At 41.9% G+C, this 15885-nt stretch overlaps 1 protein-coding gene across 1 annotated transcript in view; it reads left to right on the plus strand.

Moving 5' to 3' along the window:
* Window positions 1-7263, plus strand: part of gfod1 (glucose-fructose oxidoreductase domain containing 1) — a 48237-nt gene extending 40974 nt beyond the window's left edge. Inside the window, exons 2-3 of the mRNA XM_039790086.1 lie at window positions 42-235; window positions 1905-7263. Of these exons, the coding sequence (XP_039646020.1) occupies window positions 42-235; window positions 1905-2645 (935 nt within the window). The 3' untranslated portion in view covers window positions 2646-7263. The remainder of the gene's footprint in view (window positions 1-41; window positions 236-1904) is intronic.
* Window positions 7264-15885: the final 8622 nt, after the last annotated feature.

Here is a 15885-nt window from a genome sequence, read left to right on the forward strand (position 1 = left end):
CACTTGGCTCAACCCCAACTCTCTCTCCTCTCTTTTGTAAGGTATTGGAAAGAACGTCATCTGCGACCGGACAGCAACGCCTCTGGATGCCTTCCGAATGATGTCAGCGGCCCAGTACTACCCCAAGTTGCTGAGCATTATGGGAAATGTGTTACGTTTCTTGCCTGCCTTCGTGCGAATGAAGGAGCTGGTAGAGGAGGGGTACATCGGGGAGCTTCTGGTCTGTGAGGCCCAGGTATGACAAAAACTCTGAGTGCTTCTTTTTTTCAGTTCATGACAACAATGTGATACTTTCTCTTGAGGTTAGTTTGAGTTAGAGCAGCGTCCACGCAGCTGACGAGGAATCGGTGTCTTGCTCAAAGTCACTTTAGCAGTGTGGGATTTTTGACATGAGATTTGATCTCAGACACCACCTCAACTGTTTCATTTTTTTTCCTTTATTGTTTCGATTAGTGATAGGCCGATTATCGGCCCTGGCCAATTATCGGGCCTTTTTTTGGCAGTTTGCAGATTATCTGTATGGGCATTTTATTTGACCGATAAGGTTAAAGGTGCCCTGCCATACAAAACCGTTTTTACTTGCATTTTTTGAAATCTGTGAGGTCCATATGTGTTTGTGTTATGTGGTGAATGTGAAAATGAACTGCTATCTCCTCTGTCAGCTCTAGCCACTGAAAAGAAATAAGCAGAGAAATCAGGCCAATTACAAAAGCTGGTCAGTCTGACATCATGTTGCCTGAGCTCATTACTATTTATTAGCTCGCCCAGTTGGGCTGATCAAAGGATTCTGACAGCCAGGCTCTCATTGGCTAGCTGTTAGCCAGTCAGATTTAAACAGCTTAGCTTTTTGAATATTAATGAGAACTTGCAGAAATCGAGCTGAGTCTTCCTGTAGGCTTTCTATACCACGCTAGAATGGCTTGAAACAAGGTAACCAAGGCATTTTTTCCACAAAAAATGTTACAGAGTCCATGGTAGAACTTCAGATATTACCACAAAGTAATGAAATACGTGTGGCAGGGCACCTTTTAATTACTTTAGAAGTAGGGATCGGTATGGTATTGGGATTGGTATTGGTAGTTAATGAAACCGATAACCAATATTTGGAACCGATATGCATTTACAGTAAAAATTTAAATTAAGATTCAGAAATTTTATATACATACTAGAGCCCGACCGATATATTGGCGGGCCAATATTATCGGCCGATATTAGGCATTTTCCAAACTATCGGTATCAGCATTTATAATAGCCGATAAATGAATATTTAAAAAATAAAAACTGACGAAACACCCCTCAACCAGGTTCTGAATGTTGGCGTTGCGTAGTCTGTCCACCAGAGGGCGCTCTACAACGTCCCTGTTGGCAACACTCGTGTTTACCCCTTTAAGTTTCATATCTTAAGTTTGTATTTTTATAAATTTTATTTATCAGAACTTATAACTAATATATGTTGATGTTGTGGTTTATTTTTGAACTGCATTAATATATTATTTTAGTGAGGACTCATAAATAACTAATGTTAGGGAAATCTGTTTATGTTTTGTTACGCGTTTCTTGGCGGATATATCGGAATATCGGATTTTTAAATCACCAAATATTTGTATCAATATCGGCCTTAAAAATCCTTTATCGGTCAGGCATACATACATAGTGTTCTACTTTGGCTCTGCTACAGCTCTGTGTCTGACCCTCTTCTTCAGTTTCACTCCCCACTGAGTCAGACCTCATGTCATATCGGTTCCAAATATCGGTTTCCTTAACTATTAATAATCATTATCCGTATCGGCCTTTAAAAACCAGTATTGGTTGATCCCTGGTCTTGATCACATTCAAGTGAAACAAGACCTAATACTATATGACATTTTAAGTTTTAAGTTTAAGTTCTCCTCTTTGCCCTAAAGGTCCACAGCGGTAGTCTCTTGGGGAAAAAATACAACTGGAGCTGCGATGACCTGATGGGAGGCGGTGGTCTGCATTCGGTGGGCAGTTACATCATCGACTTGCTCACGTTTCTGACCGGTCAGCGTGCATTAAAAGTGCACGGCTTCCTCAAGACCTTTGTCAAACAAACGGATCACATTCGGGGCATCCGTCAGATCACCAGTGATGACTTCTGCACGTTCCAGATGGCACTGGAGGGGGGCGCCTGCTGCACCGTCACGCTCAACTTCAACGTTCCCGGAGAGTTTCGGCAGGAGGTGATCGTCGTGGGGACCGTAGGGAGGTTAACGGTCACAGGGACCGACCTGTACGGACAGAAAAACAACGGGGGCGGAGGAAGCAGCGGAGGACCTGAGCTCCTGCTCAAAGACACCACACCTCTTGAGAAGAGTTCCTTACCGGAGAAGGCTTTCAGTGACATTCCATCCCCGTATCTCACAGGAACGATCCGCATGATCCAGGCGGTGCGGCAGGCCTTTCAGGACCAGGACGACAGGAGGACGTGGGACGGGAGACCTCTGACAATGGCCGCTACCTTTGAGGATTGTCTCTATGCTCTTTGCGTGGTGGATACCATCAAGAAATCCAACCAGAGCGGAGAGTGGCAGAACATTGTGGTGATGACCGAGGAACCGGAGATCAGCCCAGCCTATTTGATCAGCGAGGCCATGCGGCGGAGTAGGATGTCACTCTACTGTTAGCATCAGCTGATGTGCTGACCCCTTAAAAAATGGCTTTACTGGAGGTGGCACCGGAAAAGGCCTCAGTGTTGTAGAAACGTTATTCATACAGCTTCTGGGTTCAGCTCTTTAATTCAATACCTGTTTATTTAAACACTGTCAAAAAGCTATATTGCTACTGTTACAGAAAGAGAGGCTATGCCACTATGATACAGAGAGTTTTGGTTTCCTGAAACCCTGCCTCAGTAGTAGAGAAAAAGCAATGTGACCAATAATCAAACCTTTATTTATAAGGAAGCCTTTCCTGTTTTTACCCGTTTGACAGAAGACTGTAACGGGGTGATGCACTTGTAAATCAAGCCGATTCATACAACCGAAAGATATAGTTCTACAGTGGAGGCAGATCAGGGAATAATAACTAATGCTACTGCGTTCGGCTTGACCATAAGGGTATTGCGCCTCTCATCTCTGCTTCTGCTTCTCTTCTATTTGACTGGGTCTGGAAGACAACACCTTACACTGTGGGTCCAAACGAGGACAGCCAAGGAAGAACGATAGTCCTCTCAGTTGAAACTGTGCCGCTGTATTGTTGCTGTAGTCCGAAGTACTTGCTAGTTTTACAGCAAATCAGTATGCTTGATAGCTTCAGTCTCTGTCTGCTCTGTATGCTTCCTCTGTGTGTGTGAGAAACAAGAGAGAAAAGAAATCAATAGTTTGGCTGCTGGGGTTTTCAGAAGGGTTTACCTTCTGGTTTATGTATGCAATATATCCAGGCTGTAGTCTGCAGCAGAAACACTTTAATCTTCCAGCTTGGAGTTAAGGGTTAAAAGACACTATGGTATGCCTTTATGCAATTACAGTAGCCTGTGTATCCGTTTGCGAGTCCTGTACAAGTGGCCAGTGCAGTGATACTTTGATGTTCTTCTTATTTCTCTCACGAGTGCAGTGTCCGTTCGAAACGGGCCGATTGCTTGGCCCCCGGAAGTCCTGCTTGCAGCTATCTCAAGAACTACTCATCCGATCACCTTCACTCTCGACACGGCGCTTCCTTGGATCCTCAGCAATACAGCTGCCAAGTGTTAAGTTGATTGGATGAACAGTTTTTGAGATAAATGGACAGTCATAAATGCATACATACAAAGATAGAGATTCATTCCTTTATAGTTAGTTAGATGGTGCTGCTACAGCGCCACCTATTGTCCAAATGGCACCAGATTTGTCATGGCCATTCAGATATCCTATCTACACACGTCCACCAAATGTGGTGGCAATAGCACAGAGCGTTCAGGAGATATGACATTTTCTTGCCCACTGCATTTGAGTAAATGTTGAGGGCCTGCTATAGCAAAACTGTATATCACAAACCTGAAAAAGTACCTTTTTTGACTTGGTCCAGAGATGTTCTGTAGCACATTTGGTGATGATTGCTAAAACTTTGTAGGAGGAGTAGAGAAACAAAAACAGATTTGGACACAATTCAAAATGGCGGCAAAATCCTACAGAATCCAGGGAAAGAATAATTTTGCTTCTGCTTGCTTCAAATGTTATAGGCCAAAACTTTAAGTTTTTTGTTATAGCATTTCCAAATTGCACCACATTCAACACTGCACTCCATTGGGTCCCCAGCATTACACGAGCCAAGTGTGTATTAGACCTGATGAACGGTCCTCGAGATATTCTAACGACACACTCACAGAGATCCCTCGCTTTATAGTGAGATGCTTTTTCCATTGTCATGAAACATTGGCCATGGAATATACGGAATTCTGTGTGGTGTGCTTATATCTGTACTGAGCCTTAATTGTGTGATACTAATGCAATTGCGAGTAAATCCCGAGCAATGTGGCGTTTTTAATCCGAATGTTGAAATGCAATGGGTAACACTTTCATCAAGCTATCGCGATTTAGCATTTAGCATGCTTTATAAAGCTTCTTTAACGTGCACAGTGAAATGCAGGTTTGTCAGTATGCATGACATGCAAGTTCAATTTGGACCCACGCCTACAGTAAGACTGGAACCTTGCAGCCAATTAACTGTGCAGCACAGTGGGGTTGATAGTGGAGTTAGAGGTTAGAGGTGTTAAATGTTAAGGCTGCTGTTATTCTATGTTCCCATGAACATGTCTCCTACTCTGTCTATGGCACTTGGCCGCAAGCCCTTTTGATTTTTTTTTTTTTTATTGGAATTGTAAATCTTTAAAGCTTCGCCAATCAATATTTGTTTTTAATGGCCATGGGTCGGATGACTATGTGATGATGTGTGTTTTTATGTGAAAGGTGTCCCTTGTAGGAATCAACCCCTAGTTCCCCACTCTACGTAGTGTTTCATTATATTTCAGATCATTGTTTTTATGGCCCACAACTGCTGTTTTGGTTCACTCTCAGTGCTCTATATAACCTGGTTTCCCGCCGGTAGGAAAATCGTCTGATACACCCACGGTACGCCACTTTACAGCACCATAGACAGACAAAATTAGCAGGAAAAACAGAGCTAAAAAAGAAAGAATGTTGGACTTACAACACATTACTAACATGTTATCTTTTTTTAAAGACTTATTTCCCAAAACAACTAAGCGCTGTCAGTTTTTGCTCATGTTACCCATCAGGAGTGAATAAAGCATTTGCTGGGGGGCTAGTTTCCGCTCTTACAGAAATACAGATTTGGTGCTCTAGCAAGAAACTAAAAATAATTTACATGCACTGTTATGAGTGCAGCCGGCCTTCAGAACCTCTGTGCAACAGGATCCAATTAGAAGAATATAACAAAAGAGAGCCAATTAAGGAGATGAGCAAGAGTGAGAACAAAAGAAGGGATTTTTAAATCAAATCGTGATACCTATTGAAAGGGACGGTTAGTGTGATTTTTATGACGCCTACACAATCACACCGGTCTCTCAACAGTGTTCGGATCAACACATTCTCACTCCCATCGAGTCAAAAAGTCAGGTCAGGTGCCTTTGGCGTTTGTGATTGATGCAAAAAGTCTCCTTTAGCGTCATATTTAGATGCACTTGGTCGGGACTCTTAGCATCACTATTTGACGCTCTGGGGCGGGACTCTTGGCATCACTTTTATTCAATTTTTTTATTATTATTATTTTTTGGGGCATTTTCAGCCTTTATTTTGACAGGACAAGGCATGAAAGTGGAGAGAGAGGGGGGGAATGACATGCAGCAAAGGGCCGCAGGTCGGAGTCCAACCCTGGCCCGCTGTGTGAGTAAACCTCTTTATATGGGCTCCCGCTCTACCAACTGAGCTATCCGGGCGCCCATTGGCATCACTTTTTTTTTGACGCTCCGGGTCGGGACTATTGGCTTCACTATTGGACGCTCTTGGGACTCGCATCTAGCCCTTTGGCGTCATATTTTGACGCTCTGCGTCAGGATGTAGGTTTAGCTGACATGCGGCACAAGAAACGGGACAGTTGGGTTTAGGAAAAGATGGTGGGTGGGGTAAGAAAATGTACATTTCAGGGCCAGGCGGGACTAGAACTGGACATTAACCCCGGTCTGCTGGGTGAAAGTCCTGTGTTGCATCACCCAAAACCTGCCTCCTTAACGGATTTTAGGTCTTTCATAATACTCGCTACCGTTGTCTCTTAATACTCTGTCATCTTACAGCGCTGTGGCCAAGCTGCTGCTCTGCCCGGTGCGTTTTCGCGTCGGTATCTGATGCCGAGAGCCACTGACCAAGCATCAGTATTTTATGAGTTATCAATCAGTCGCAGAAAATACATCTAGTTGTTGTGTTTTACTGTCAGTCACATGAAAAAGCTAAAACAAACCGTCAGAGAGTATTTGCAAATACAGTCGGACTAAACGTTTTGGTAACCGGTGAAAGAACAGCACCGACCTACAAGCCAAAAGATTGATTTTTTTTCATGCATCTCTGTTCCCCTGTGTAGTTTGAATTTCTTAAACTGTGCTGAAATACTATCTATGTAACGACTACTGAAAATGTAAATATGAAAATATTATAAATCAACAATATGGGTTTGTCTAAAGAAATAAACAAGTACTGTATGTATTTTATTTGTAAAAAAAACAACCAAGAAACTGGACGTTTCGATGAGTGTTAAAGGTATTTATTCTTTGTTTTTGCTGTTGACGTTTTGTGGACTGACCTGCAGTGTATTTGGGAGATGAACAGTAGACTGAGGCCTTGGAGCATTCACCTTCTTATCCCTCTCTGTAAATTATTGACCATAATACTCTTCTTTTTAACACTGTTATGAAAAAGCTTTATGTTTGCTCTTAAGATGCATTATAACTCATCTCGGTCACAATCCAACAGAGCTTCGATGGAGCTGTTTGAGCTGATATCTAACAGTAATGTCTGAGCTCTTTTTAATGTTTAGCGTTGAGTGTATTTAATGTGTCACACCGTGGTTTACTAAGGTCAGGACACTGCCGGGGTGCGATCAGCCGCACAAAACTTTGCAACACCTCCCGAAGTTACAAATTTTACAAAACAAAAACCACCTCTGCTTAACTAGTCTGTGTGAAAAAAGCTCCCAGTTCACTACTGATAAGATATCACTCTTTAAGATTACTCAAGTTTTATTATTGTGTACCAATGCCTTATCAAATCTGCATAGAGACTTTCCCCCCTTTGTCTGATTAAAACAGTTTTCAAAATATTCATGATTTAAACATAGACACTGGAATACCCTATTCTTGTTTAATCATAGTTGTTCTCTCTGTTCATCATGGTCAAGCTGAATATTTATGATTGATGTCTAAAAAATTAATGCCATGATTTTAAACCTGAACTCAGGTTAAGCACTAAGTAGACACTGGATAGGCCAACACTGTATGGGGGAAAAGAAAGGGAAAGAATTGATCCAGGATCCAAATCACAGTGCTACGGGAGAGGATTAGGGCCAGATGTGAAAATGTTATTTCAGTTCTGCGATTAAAGTCAGAATTCTACAGAATTCTGCATATTTAAACAGTTGTTTATTATTTACAGTACATTATTGGCGTTACAGGGCTCCTTGGTTTCTGTCCGTTTGTCTGTTATGAACGTTGTCGTTACTACCGCATTGCATTGTGGGATATTTATGCCAGCGTAGTGTCCAGTATTGCATACTGTAATATTTTACAGGAAATAGTATGCAATTCGCATACTATTGGTTTTAATACTAAGGTTTCGGACATACTGTTTTAGCTACTAAATAGCATGTTAGTGTGGGATTTCGGACGCAGCCTGACATTAATATCAGAATCTTTTTTTTCTCAGAATTCTGAAATTAAAGTCAGAATTCTGACTTTAAACTCAGAACTAAAATAAAATGTTCACATGTGGCCCTAATCGTCTTCCGTACAGTTCCTATGTTTGACTGTTTTCTCTCCCTCATCAGGCCTGTAAGCACTTTATTACTGTCTGATGTACAGCTCCGTGCTGGAATAGCCTCAGCTGATGTCTGAGTCTGATTTGGATGCACATGACCTCCCACTGGCTAACTGATAGATATAGACGGGGAATCTAAAGGCGCTCACACACACACCAACCTGATTATCGGCCATCAGGCAGTCTGGCGAGGTCGGTGACTCGAGTCTGTTCGGTGTGTTCCGTGTCGTCGTCAGTCGGCGGAGCCGTCGGCGTTCATTTGACCCGATTTGACTTGTTGAATCGGCCAGTGGGCAGTCTGACTCAATGAACAATCTGATTGGTGGAGTGCTAGCCCTTGACTAGCGAATCACTGCACGAGAAAACCGGAGCTGCCAACGGCAGTATCTTCTTATTACTCGCCATCGTATTTTCTTCCGTTCAGCGAGTAATGACGACAACGATCCTTCTTGACTACTATCACCTCTCTCTGATGAAAACAAGGACTGACGACAGCGTGCGCTGTGTTTACCACGAGGTCTAGAGAGATGTTCCCTCATTTCCAGTTTTAATTTTTTGGCCGATAATACAGAAAAGCACCGCCTGCTGTTATGGAGACGTATTACGTCTCACGGACACGCAGAACGTACGCTTAAGTCAGCGTCGCTTCGGTGTGTTCCGAGGAACTTTTTGGACCCCGGGGAGCCAGCTGATCAGTCCGACTGGCTTTTCTGCCGACGGTCGGCCGTCGGGTTGGTGAGTCCGAGGCTTAAGGCGAGAGACCGCAGTTGGAAAGCAGATCAAGTCTTTGCCCTGAATCCCCCTAAAAAACCATTTTGAATGGTTTAGTTCTCTGGTCTAATACCTTGACTTCTACAGAAGAAAGGTCACACCATGTATATGTACAGGGTTACACAAAGCAAATTAATGAATTAGTTAATTGTTTGTTTTGTTAATTGTATAACATGCTATAGGTATTGTAATTTGGTACTTATTACAGTTAAAATATTAATTCAAAAAGTTTGGGGACTGTTATTTTATTAAGGTTCAACTAGCTGGGTTGAGTTTATTATTACTGGAGCTGCAGACATTCATCCAGCCCCCACTGAAACCCTCCAGGAGATAAACGTAAAGATTTAAGGATCCTAAACTCAAATTCAAATATTTTTTGCTCCTATTTCTTCCCGTTTGTCCCCTAATCCATCATTTGTTTTTGGCCCATGCTTTTATTACCCAGGCCAGCCTGCATGTGTGTGAGGATCCTCTCACAATAGACCCAGTATGCCTATGTTTGAATCAGCTTGGTCTCATGCTAAGATCCAATTAACTATATTTAGCTTCCCAGGGGAGAAAATGTGTTCAAGAACCAACAGCGACTCATAACATTGGCTTAAGCAGACCGCATTGAGTCCTTTTTAAGTGTCTGAAACATGGATTGACTCTGTCTGTGTAGTTATGCTGTCCACACAGACCCATCCTCCTCCAGGGAGATGCAAACAGCTCAACAGCAGACCGTGCTCAGTGTGTGTTGGCATCTGCTTCAAATCACGAACATCACAAGACCACAGAGGGCTTTTCATTTTAAGCAGATATTTGGCAAAACATTGAAACACAAGGGCAGGAGTTAAATTTAAAGGGCTGGGACGATGTGCTTTTGTCCCGATTCGATTCTTACACGATACATGGGCGCCGATTGGATTTGTATTGCAATTTTCATTTATTGTGATTCTAGAAGTATCGCGATTCGATAGTGTTGAGTATTGGGATTTTCTCTTTTCCTTGTTTAACAAAAGCAAAAGTTGAATAATACACTTCTGGAGACAAAATGTCACGAGGCATTTATAATAACTAATTGTGTTCTAAAAAGAATGCACATCCCATGTCAGTCAGTCATTCTGACATTTAATATTTCATATGTAAAGAAGAACATAACATGTCCTGCATTTTCTGCTTTCAGTCTGTTTTGTTGGAAACAGATATGATGAGGTTGCCGTCGGGGGTACCGTATAGACAGAAAATATGAAGGTCCAAAAAAAATCTCTATACATACATAGATTTTTTCCCCCCACCCCTATTAATTTAGCCTTTTATTGATGCTATTACAATGCTGACAATGATAGTGATGCAATATTCTCACATCATAACCTCAATACTTGTAGTATGAACCTTAACTGCGTACTGGTGAAGCCTGCAAAGGCTTTTTAGCGATATCAACCCAAACTATGCATAGAGTCACACTCATCTTAGCATGGAGCGGCAGTCTCAAACAGATGAGGCAATATCTGGGTTCTGGAGCAATGAATATTTAATGAGTGGAATTTTAATGAGATAGTACAGTATGAGGATTCCATAAGTTTAAAAATAAAGCAATGTTCACTTCTGTTTTCTTTGAAATGTCCAATCACTGAATATTTCATTTATGTCTACTGAAAACATAGCTCATGTTCGTGCGTCCAATCGATGTTGAGGTGACGTTAGACTGTATCACCAGTGCAAACGAGAACTGTGGACAGTGGAGCTCATGTTTCCCATAATACAAATGTTGTGCTGGGATTTATTTATTTGTTTTGCCACGGACTTTATCATTGAGCTTGCTGCTTGTGGCCTGTTGAGGATGAACCGACTGCAGGGAGGAAAAAAGACGTTGCAGAAAGAAATAGCACAGGATGTGCCCCAGTTCCAACTTTGCACTTTGACTGCATTGCCAGTCGTGACTATGAATTGCTTGTTCTTGCGTTGCCGGCATTCACAAACCGTTGAGGAAAGGCTTCCCCCTGGTGAAGGGAGGTGGGACGGCCTGAGAATTGTTCATTTTGGAGACGAACAACCTCAAAGAGGCGCTTCTTCTGCCCTTGGAGACCGTTACTTAGCAACCGGAAGCCACGTTGCCAAAACTAGGTCCTTTTTCTCGTTCACTTTCTCTCACTCAGTCACACACTTCCCTCGCTCCCTCTCTCTAGGTCTACACACCTCTTTCACACATTCTTCCTCCGTCTCTCCCCATATCCCTCTCGCTGACCTGTCAGAGGGTCAAGGCTTTTACTACGGCTGAGAAAGGCAGCGGCCGGTGATCTGCTGGCCGGTGATCTGTCCTTTCACATTTCTCACAGTGCTACTCTTTTTTTTGTTTTCTTCTTCTTCTCTCTCCCCCGTTCTTTTCTATTGTGAGTCAGGTTGAATCCTGGAGGACAAGCTCACTGGTGCTTCTTCAGACTCCCCCTCCCTCCCTCCCTCCCCAAAAAAAAAACATTTTCTCTTTCTTCTTTTCTTTTCTCTGCTCTTCCCTTTCTGTGGCGGTTCTAGACCATTTCAAATGGAGGGGCCCGGCTGGGGCCACATGCGATTTTAGGGATGCCAAATATGTTCAGAACAAGTGTAACATACCACAAGCCCTCCATAGGTTTGGTTCTGTAAAAGACTAACGCTACACATACGATAGGGACGTAACTCACACGCATGGTGGCGGTAGAGAGTAGTCCCCCCCCCGAACCACTTTGAGTGTCTTTGATAAAGCGCTATATAAATGTAATGAATCATTATTATTATAACAATAAACACAAGAATACTCATTGAGTTTTAACCTACATTTTATGTATCACTGCACATGAATAATAGCCCCTCTTTGGGGATAAAGGTGGGGTTAAAAATGTAGAAAATATTTGCCAAATTTAGGGGGGCCAGAGGGGGGTCGAGGCTTAATATTAAGGGGGCACTGCACCTTCTCTCCTCTGCTTCTCTCCTCTTCTCCTTTCTACTCTTCTTTTCTCATCTGTTCTCTCATCTTCTCTTCTCTCGTCTTCTCTTCTCTCCTCCTCTCATCTTCTCTTCTCTCATCTTCTCTTCTCTTGTCTTCTCTCATCTTCTCTTTTCTCATCTTCTCTTCTCTCATCTTCTTTTCTCATCTTCTCTTCTCTCGTCTTCTCTCATCTTCTCTTCTCTCATCTTCTCTTCTCTTCATCTTCTCTCATCTTCTCTTTTCTCATCTTCTCTTCTCACGTCTTCTCTCATCTTCTCTTCTCTCATCTTTTCTCCTCTCATCTTCTCTTCTATCGTCTTCTCTTCTATCGTCTTCTCTTCTCTCATCTTCTCTTCTCTCATCTTCCATTCTCTTCTCTCATCTTCTCTTCTCTCGTCTTCTTTTCTTTCATCTTCTCTTTTCTCATTTTCTCTTCTTTTCTCTTCTCATGCTTTAGTAGCCAGGACAGGAGTAACCAAGGCAACCCCTTTGTAATAAAAACTAATAACCGACAGATACAGGCTGTGAATGTCTTTCCTCAGCTGGTTTATGAATGCTGACCCCTGCAGTGTCTTGCTGTACCTGTAACTTGTTCTAAGAAAAACAGATATCCATCTTGATGCTGTATTGTGACTATATCTGATATTTATTGTTATGTATGTATATTGTGGACGCATGGGCCTCTGTACATAATGTAATTTGACCTCTGAAACGCATATTGATGGGTCTTAATCTAGAGAATGTGCTTAGGAATAATTTATAATTTATATCCGTTAAGGACAATAATGCCATGTTTAGGAGGTCTGTGTGTGTCACATGAAATAAAAGCCCCTCGGAGTTCTCTGCGTGCTGTAAAGTGTGACGGTGCACTTCTGTTGAATGACTCCCTTTTTCTTTTTTTCTTTTTTTTATTGACTGTGTGACTTGTGTTTTACTGTCTCATCTCCCTGCACCAGTGCTCTGCATTGACTGTGTGTGTGTGTGTGTGTGTGTGTGCGCGTGTGTGTGTGTGTGTGTGTGTGCGTGTGCGCGTGCGTGTGCGCGTGCGTGCGTGCGTCTGCAACATGGTTTACGGCTTCAGCACTTGTCTAATGTTGCAGTTTCTATGGAATAAAAAAATGTGTACATCCATAATGACTCTAATTTTCTCTTTTGTTATTTAATATCTTTTAGTTACAGGATTGATGTCATAGCTCAACCAAGTTTCTCATCCTCTCTGCATGCATGTGGTTTTGATGAAAGAACTGTATATGATGCATTAATGATATAATAATAATAATAGATCATTATTGTCATTGCATATATTAACACAACAGAACTTAGTTGGAGCAATCCAGTTTGCAGCATTAAAATAAATACACCCAAATAAATACAATATAAAATATATGCACACACCTCACACCCACACACATTACTCATACTATAAATACTATACTATACAAAATGCCTCCTATTACTTTTTTAGATTTTTCAGAGTCCTTCAGCTTCTCCTTGGATGCACACTGCATTTGGAAAGCTTCTGCTGACCCCTGCTGGCTGCTCTACACGCTGCACATGAGAGCATTCTGCTGCATATTGTTGCCCTGAGGAAACGGAAAGTCATACACCATCCCATTTACTAATATTACATTTTTTGCACATTGTCTTAGTTGGTGACATGTTTCTGGAAATCAAATATAGAGCTGAAGTGAATATATTGTTGCATTTTGGGTTGATAACATTTTCAGGAAGCAGCTACATGTGGCACAACAGTATCAAGGGTAAGGTATATTTGTATGTTTTTCCGTTTTTTTTGTCTCCTTTGTATAATGCATGTGTAACCTCAATACTGTGTAATGCATACAGTCATACATCTTTTTTTTTTCAGGACAAACTGGGCTATCAGAATCTATATGCTGCAGTGATGTCACATGAATGTATAAATAGTTATACAACCAGGAATACAAAAGAAAAACAAAAACGGAAATTGAACCTCACAAAATATGTATTCAAACAACACATAGCACAATAGTAAACAGTACTTTTGGCGCTCCTCCTGAGCCTCTCAGTTCTGGCCTGGTGTATCCAGTACCTTTTTCCCAACCTCACAAAGGAGAAAAAGTAGTTTGGATCTTAAAGGTGCCGTAGGTCAGATTGTGAAGATCCAGGACTTAGCAAAAAAAATTTGAACATGGACAACTTCTCAGTCCCTCCCCTCTTTCTGCTAAAGCCCAAAACAGTCTCCTAAGCCCCTCCCCCCACAAGGGAGAATGAATGCGTGTGCATGAGCAGTGATTGACATGCAGTTAGACACCCCCTCCCTGGCCCTGATTGGTGCATCTGAACAGAGAGCTGTGGATTTTTGCAAATCCCACTACAGGCTGTAGGTGGAGCCAGAGGAGCTGGATTTATTTTTAAATGACCTGCTTCATGTAGTTCTACTGGAACATAGGGTCAGTTTCAGCAAATACGACAGAAAGTTAGTTTTATACCTACTGCACCTTTAAATGATTCTCCTAGCCTTTTTCTTGCCACACCTGGTGTAAATATCCTTTAGACAGTGTAGCGCACCACCTATTATATGTTTAGCCGAATGAATGGCTCTTTGCAGGGCCTTACGGTCCTGTGTGGTGTGTATAGCAAGTCAGCACCTATAGATGTATTTTCTGCAATGGAATACCTTTTGTTGATTGCACCATTTAAATAAATAAGTGTGCAGTAGCTATTTTTTCAAAATAAAAGTTGAATATGTTGTTGTTTTTGTTGTAAAATTGTGTAAAAATAGATAAGAAACTTTATTTATTCATATAATTTATTAGATTTTTTTAAATAATGATTTAACTAATTAATCCTGGGTACTATTAAGCACCCGATGATTGTTTGGTTGTCTTGTCTTTGGTTCAAAGTCTTAGGACGTTGCTCTTGAAACTTGGGAAACTGTCACTACACCCAACAATCACTGCATCAAAGGTTAAACCAAAGTTAAACCACTAAAGGACAGCAAAGACAGAATTTTCATTATTATTATTATTAATAAGACATTCATATAGAACCCAAAGTGCTTCACAGAGAAAAACAAACCATACCGTACTTCCGTCCTTCACAATAGAAAAAGAAAAAGATAACATGCTTCAACAACTCCAAATGATGCAGTAATGTTAAAGGCTGAAGCAAATGCAGCACGTAAAAAAAGACACACTCGTATTAAAGGCCAAGAGCCTCACGACAGATGTGTCAGTGTCGAGTTAGTCTCGCTTTGCCAGACCTTCCTCCACCGAGAGAGTGTCGAGTGTACAGCCCTGTCGACAATTGCATCAACAAGGAAAATATATGATTTTTAATGCAAAGTAGACTACTGTTTAAAAATGACATACAGTGGGGAGAACAAGTATTTGATACACTGCCAATTTTGCAGGTTTTCCCACTTACAAAGCATGTAATTTTTATCATAGGTACTCTTCAAACAAAAATCCAGAAAATCACATTGTATGAATTTTAAGTAATTAATTTGCATTTTATTGCATGACATAAGTATTTGATACATCAGAAAAGCAGAACTTAATATTTGGTACAGAAACCTTTGTTTGCAATTACAGAGATCATACGTTTCCTGTAGTTCTTGACCAGGTTTGCACACACTGCAGCAGGGATTTTGGCCCACAGACCTCCAGATCCTTCAGGTTTCGGGGCTGTTGCTGGGCAATACGGACTTTCAGCTCCCTCCAAAGATTTTCTATTGGGTTCAGGTCTGGAGACTGGCTAGGCCACTCCAGGACCTTGAGATGCTTCTTACGGAGCCACTCCTTAGTTGCCCTGGCTGTGTGTTTCGGGTTGTTGTCATGCTGGAAGACCCAGCCAGGACCCATCTTCAATGCTCTTACTGATGGAAGGAGGTTGTTGGCCAAGATCTTGCGATACATGGCCCCATCCATCCTCCCCTCAATACAGATGCAGAAAAGCATCCCCAAAGAATGAGGTTTCCACCTCCATGCTCCACGGTTGGGATGGTGTTCTTGGGGTTGTACTCATCCTTCTTCTTCCTCCAAACACAGCGAGTGGAGTTTAGACCAAAAAGCTCTATTTTTGTCTCATCAGACCACATGACCTTCTCCCATTCCTCTTCTGGATCATCCAGATGGTCATTGGCAAACTTCAGACGGGCCTGGACATGCGCTGGCTTGAGTAGGGGGACCTTGCGTGCACTGCAGGATTTTA

Source organism: Perca fluviatilis, chromosome 22 (genome assembly GCF_010015445.1).
Source record: "Perca fluviatilis chromosome 22, GENO_Pfluv_1.0, whole genome shotgun sequence".
Classification (NCBI taxonomy): domain Eukaryota; kingdom Metazoa; phylum Chordata; class Actinopteri; order Perciformes; family Percidae; genus Perca; species Perca fluviatilis.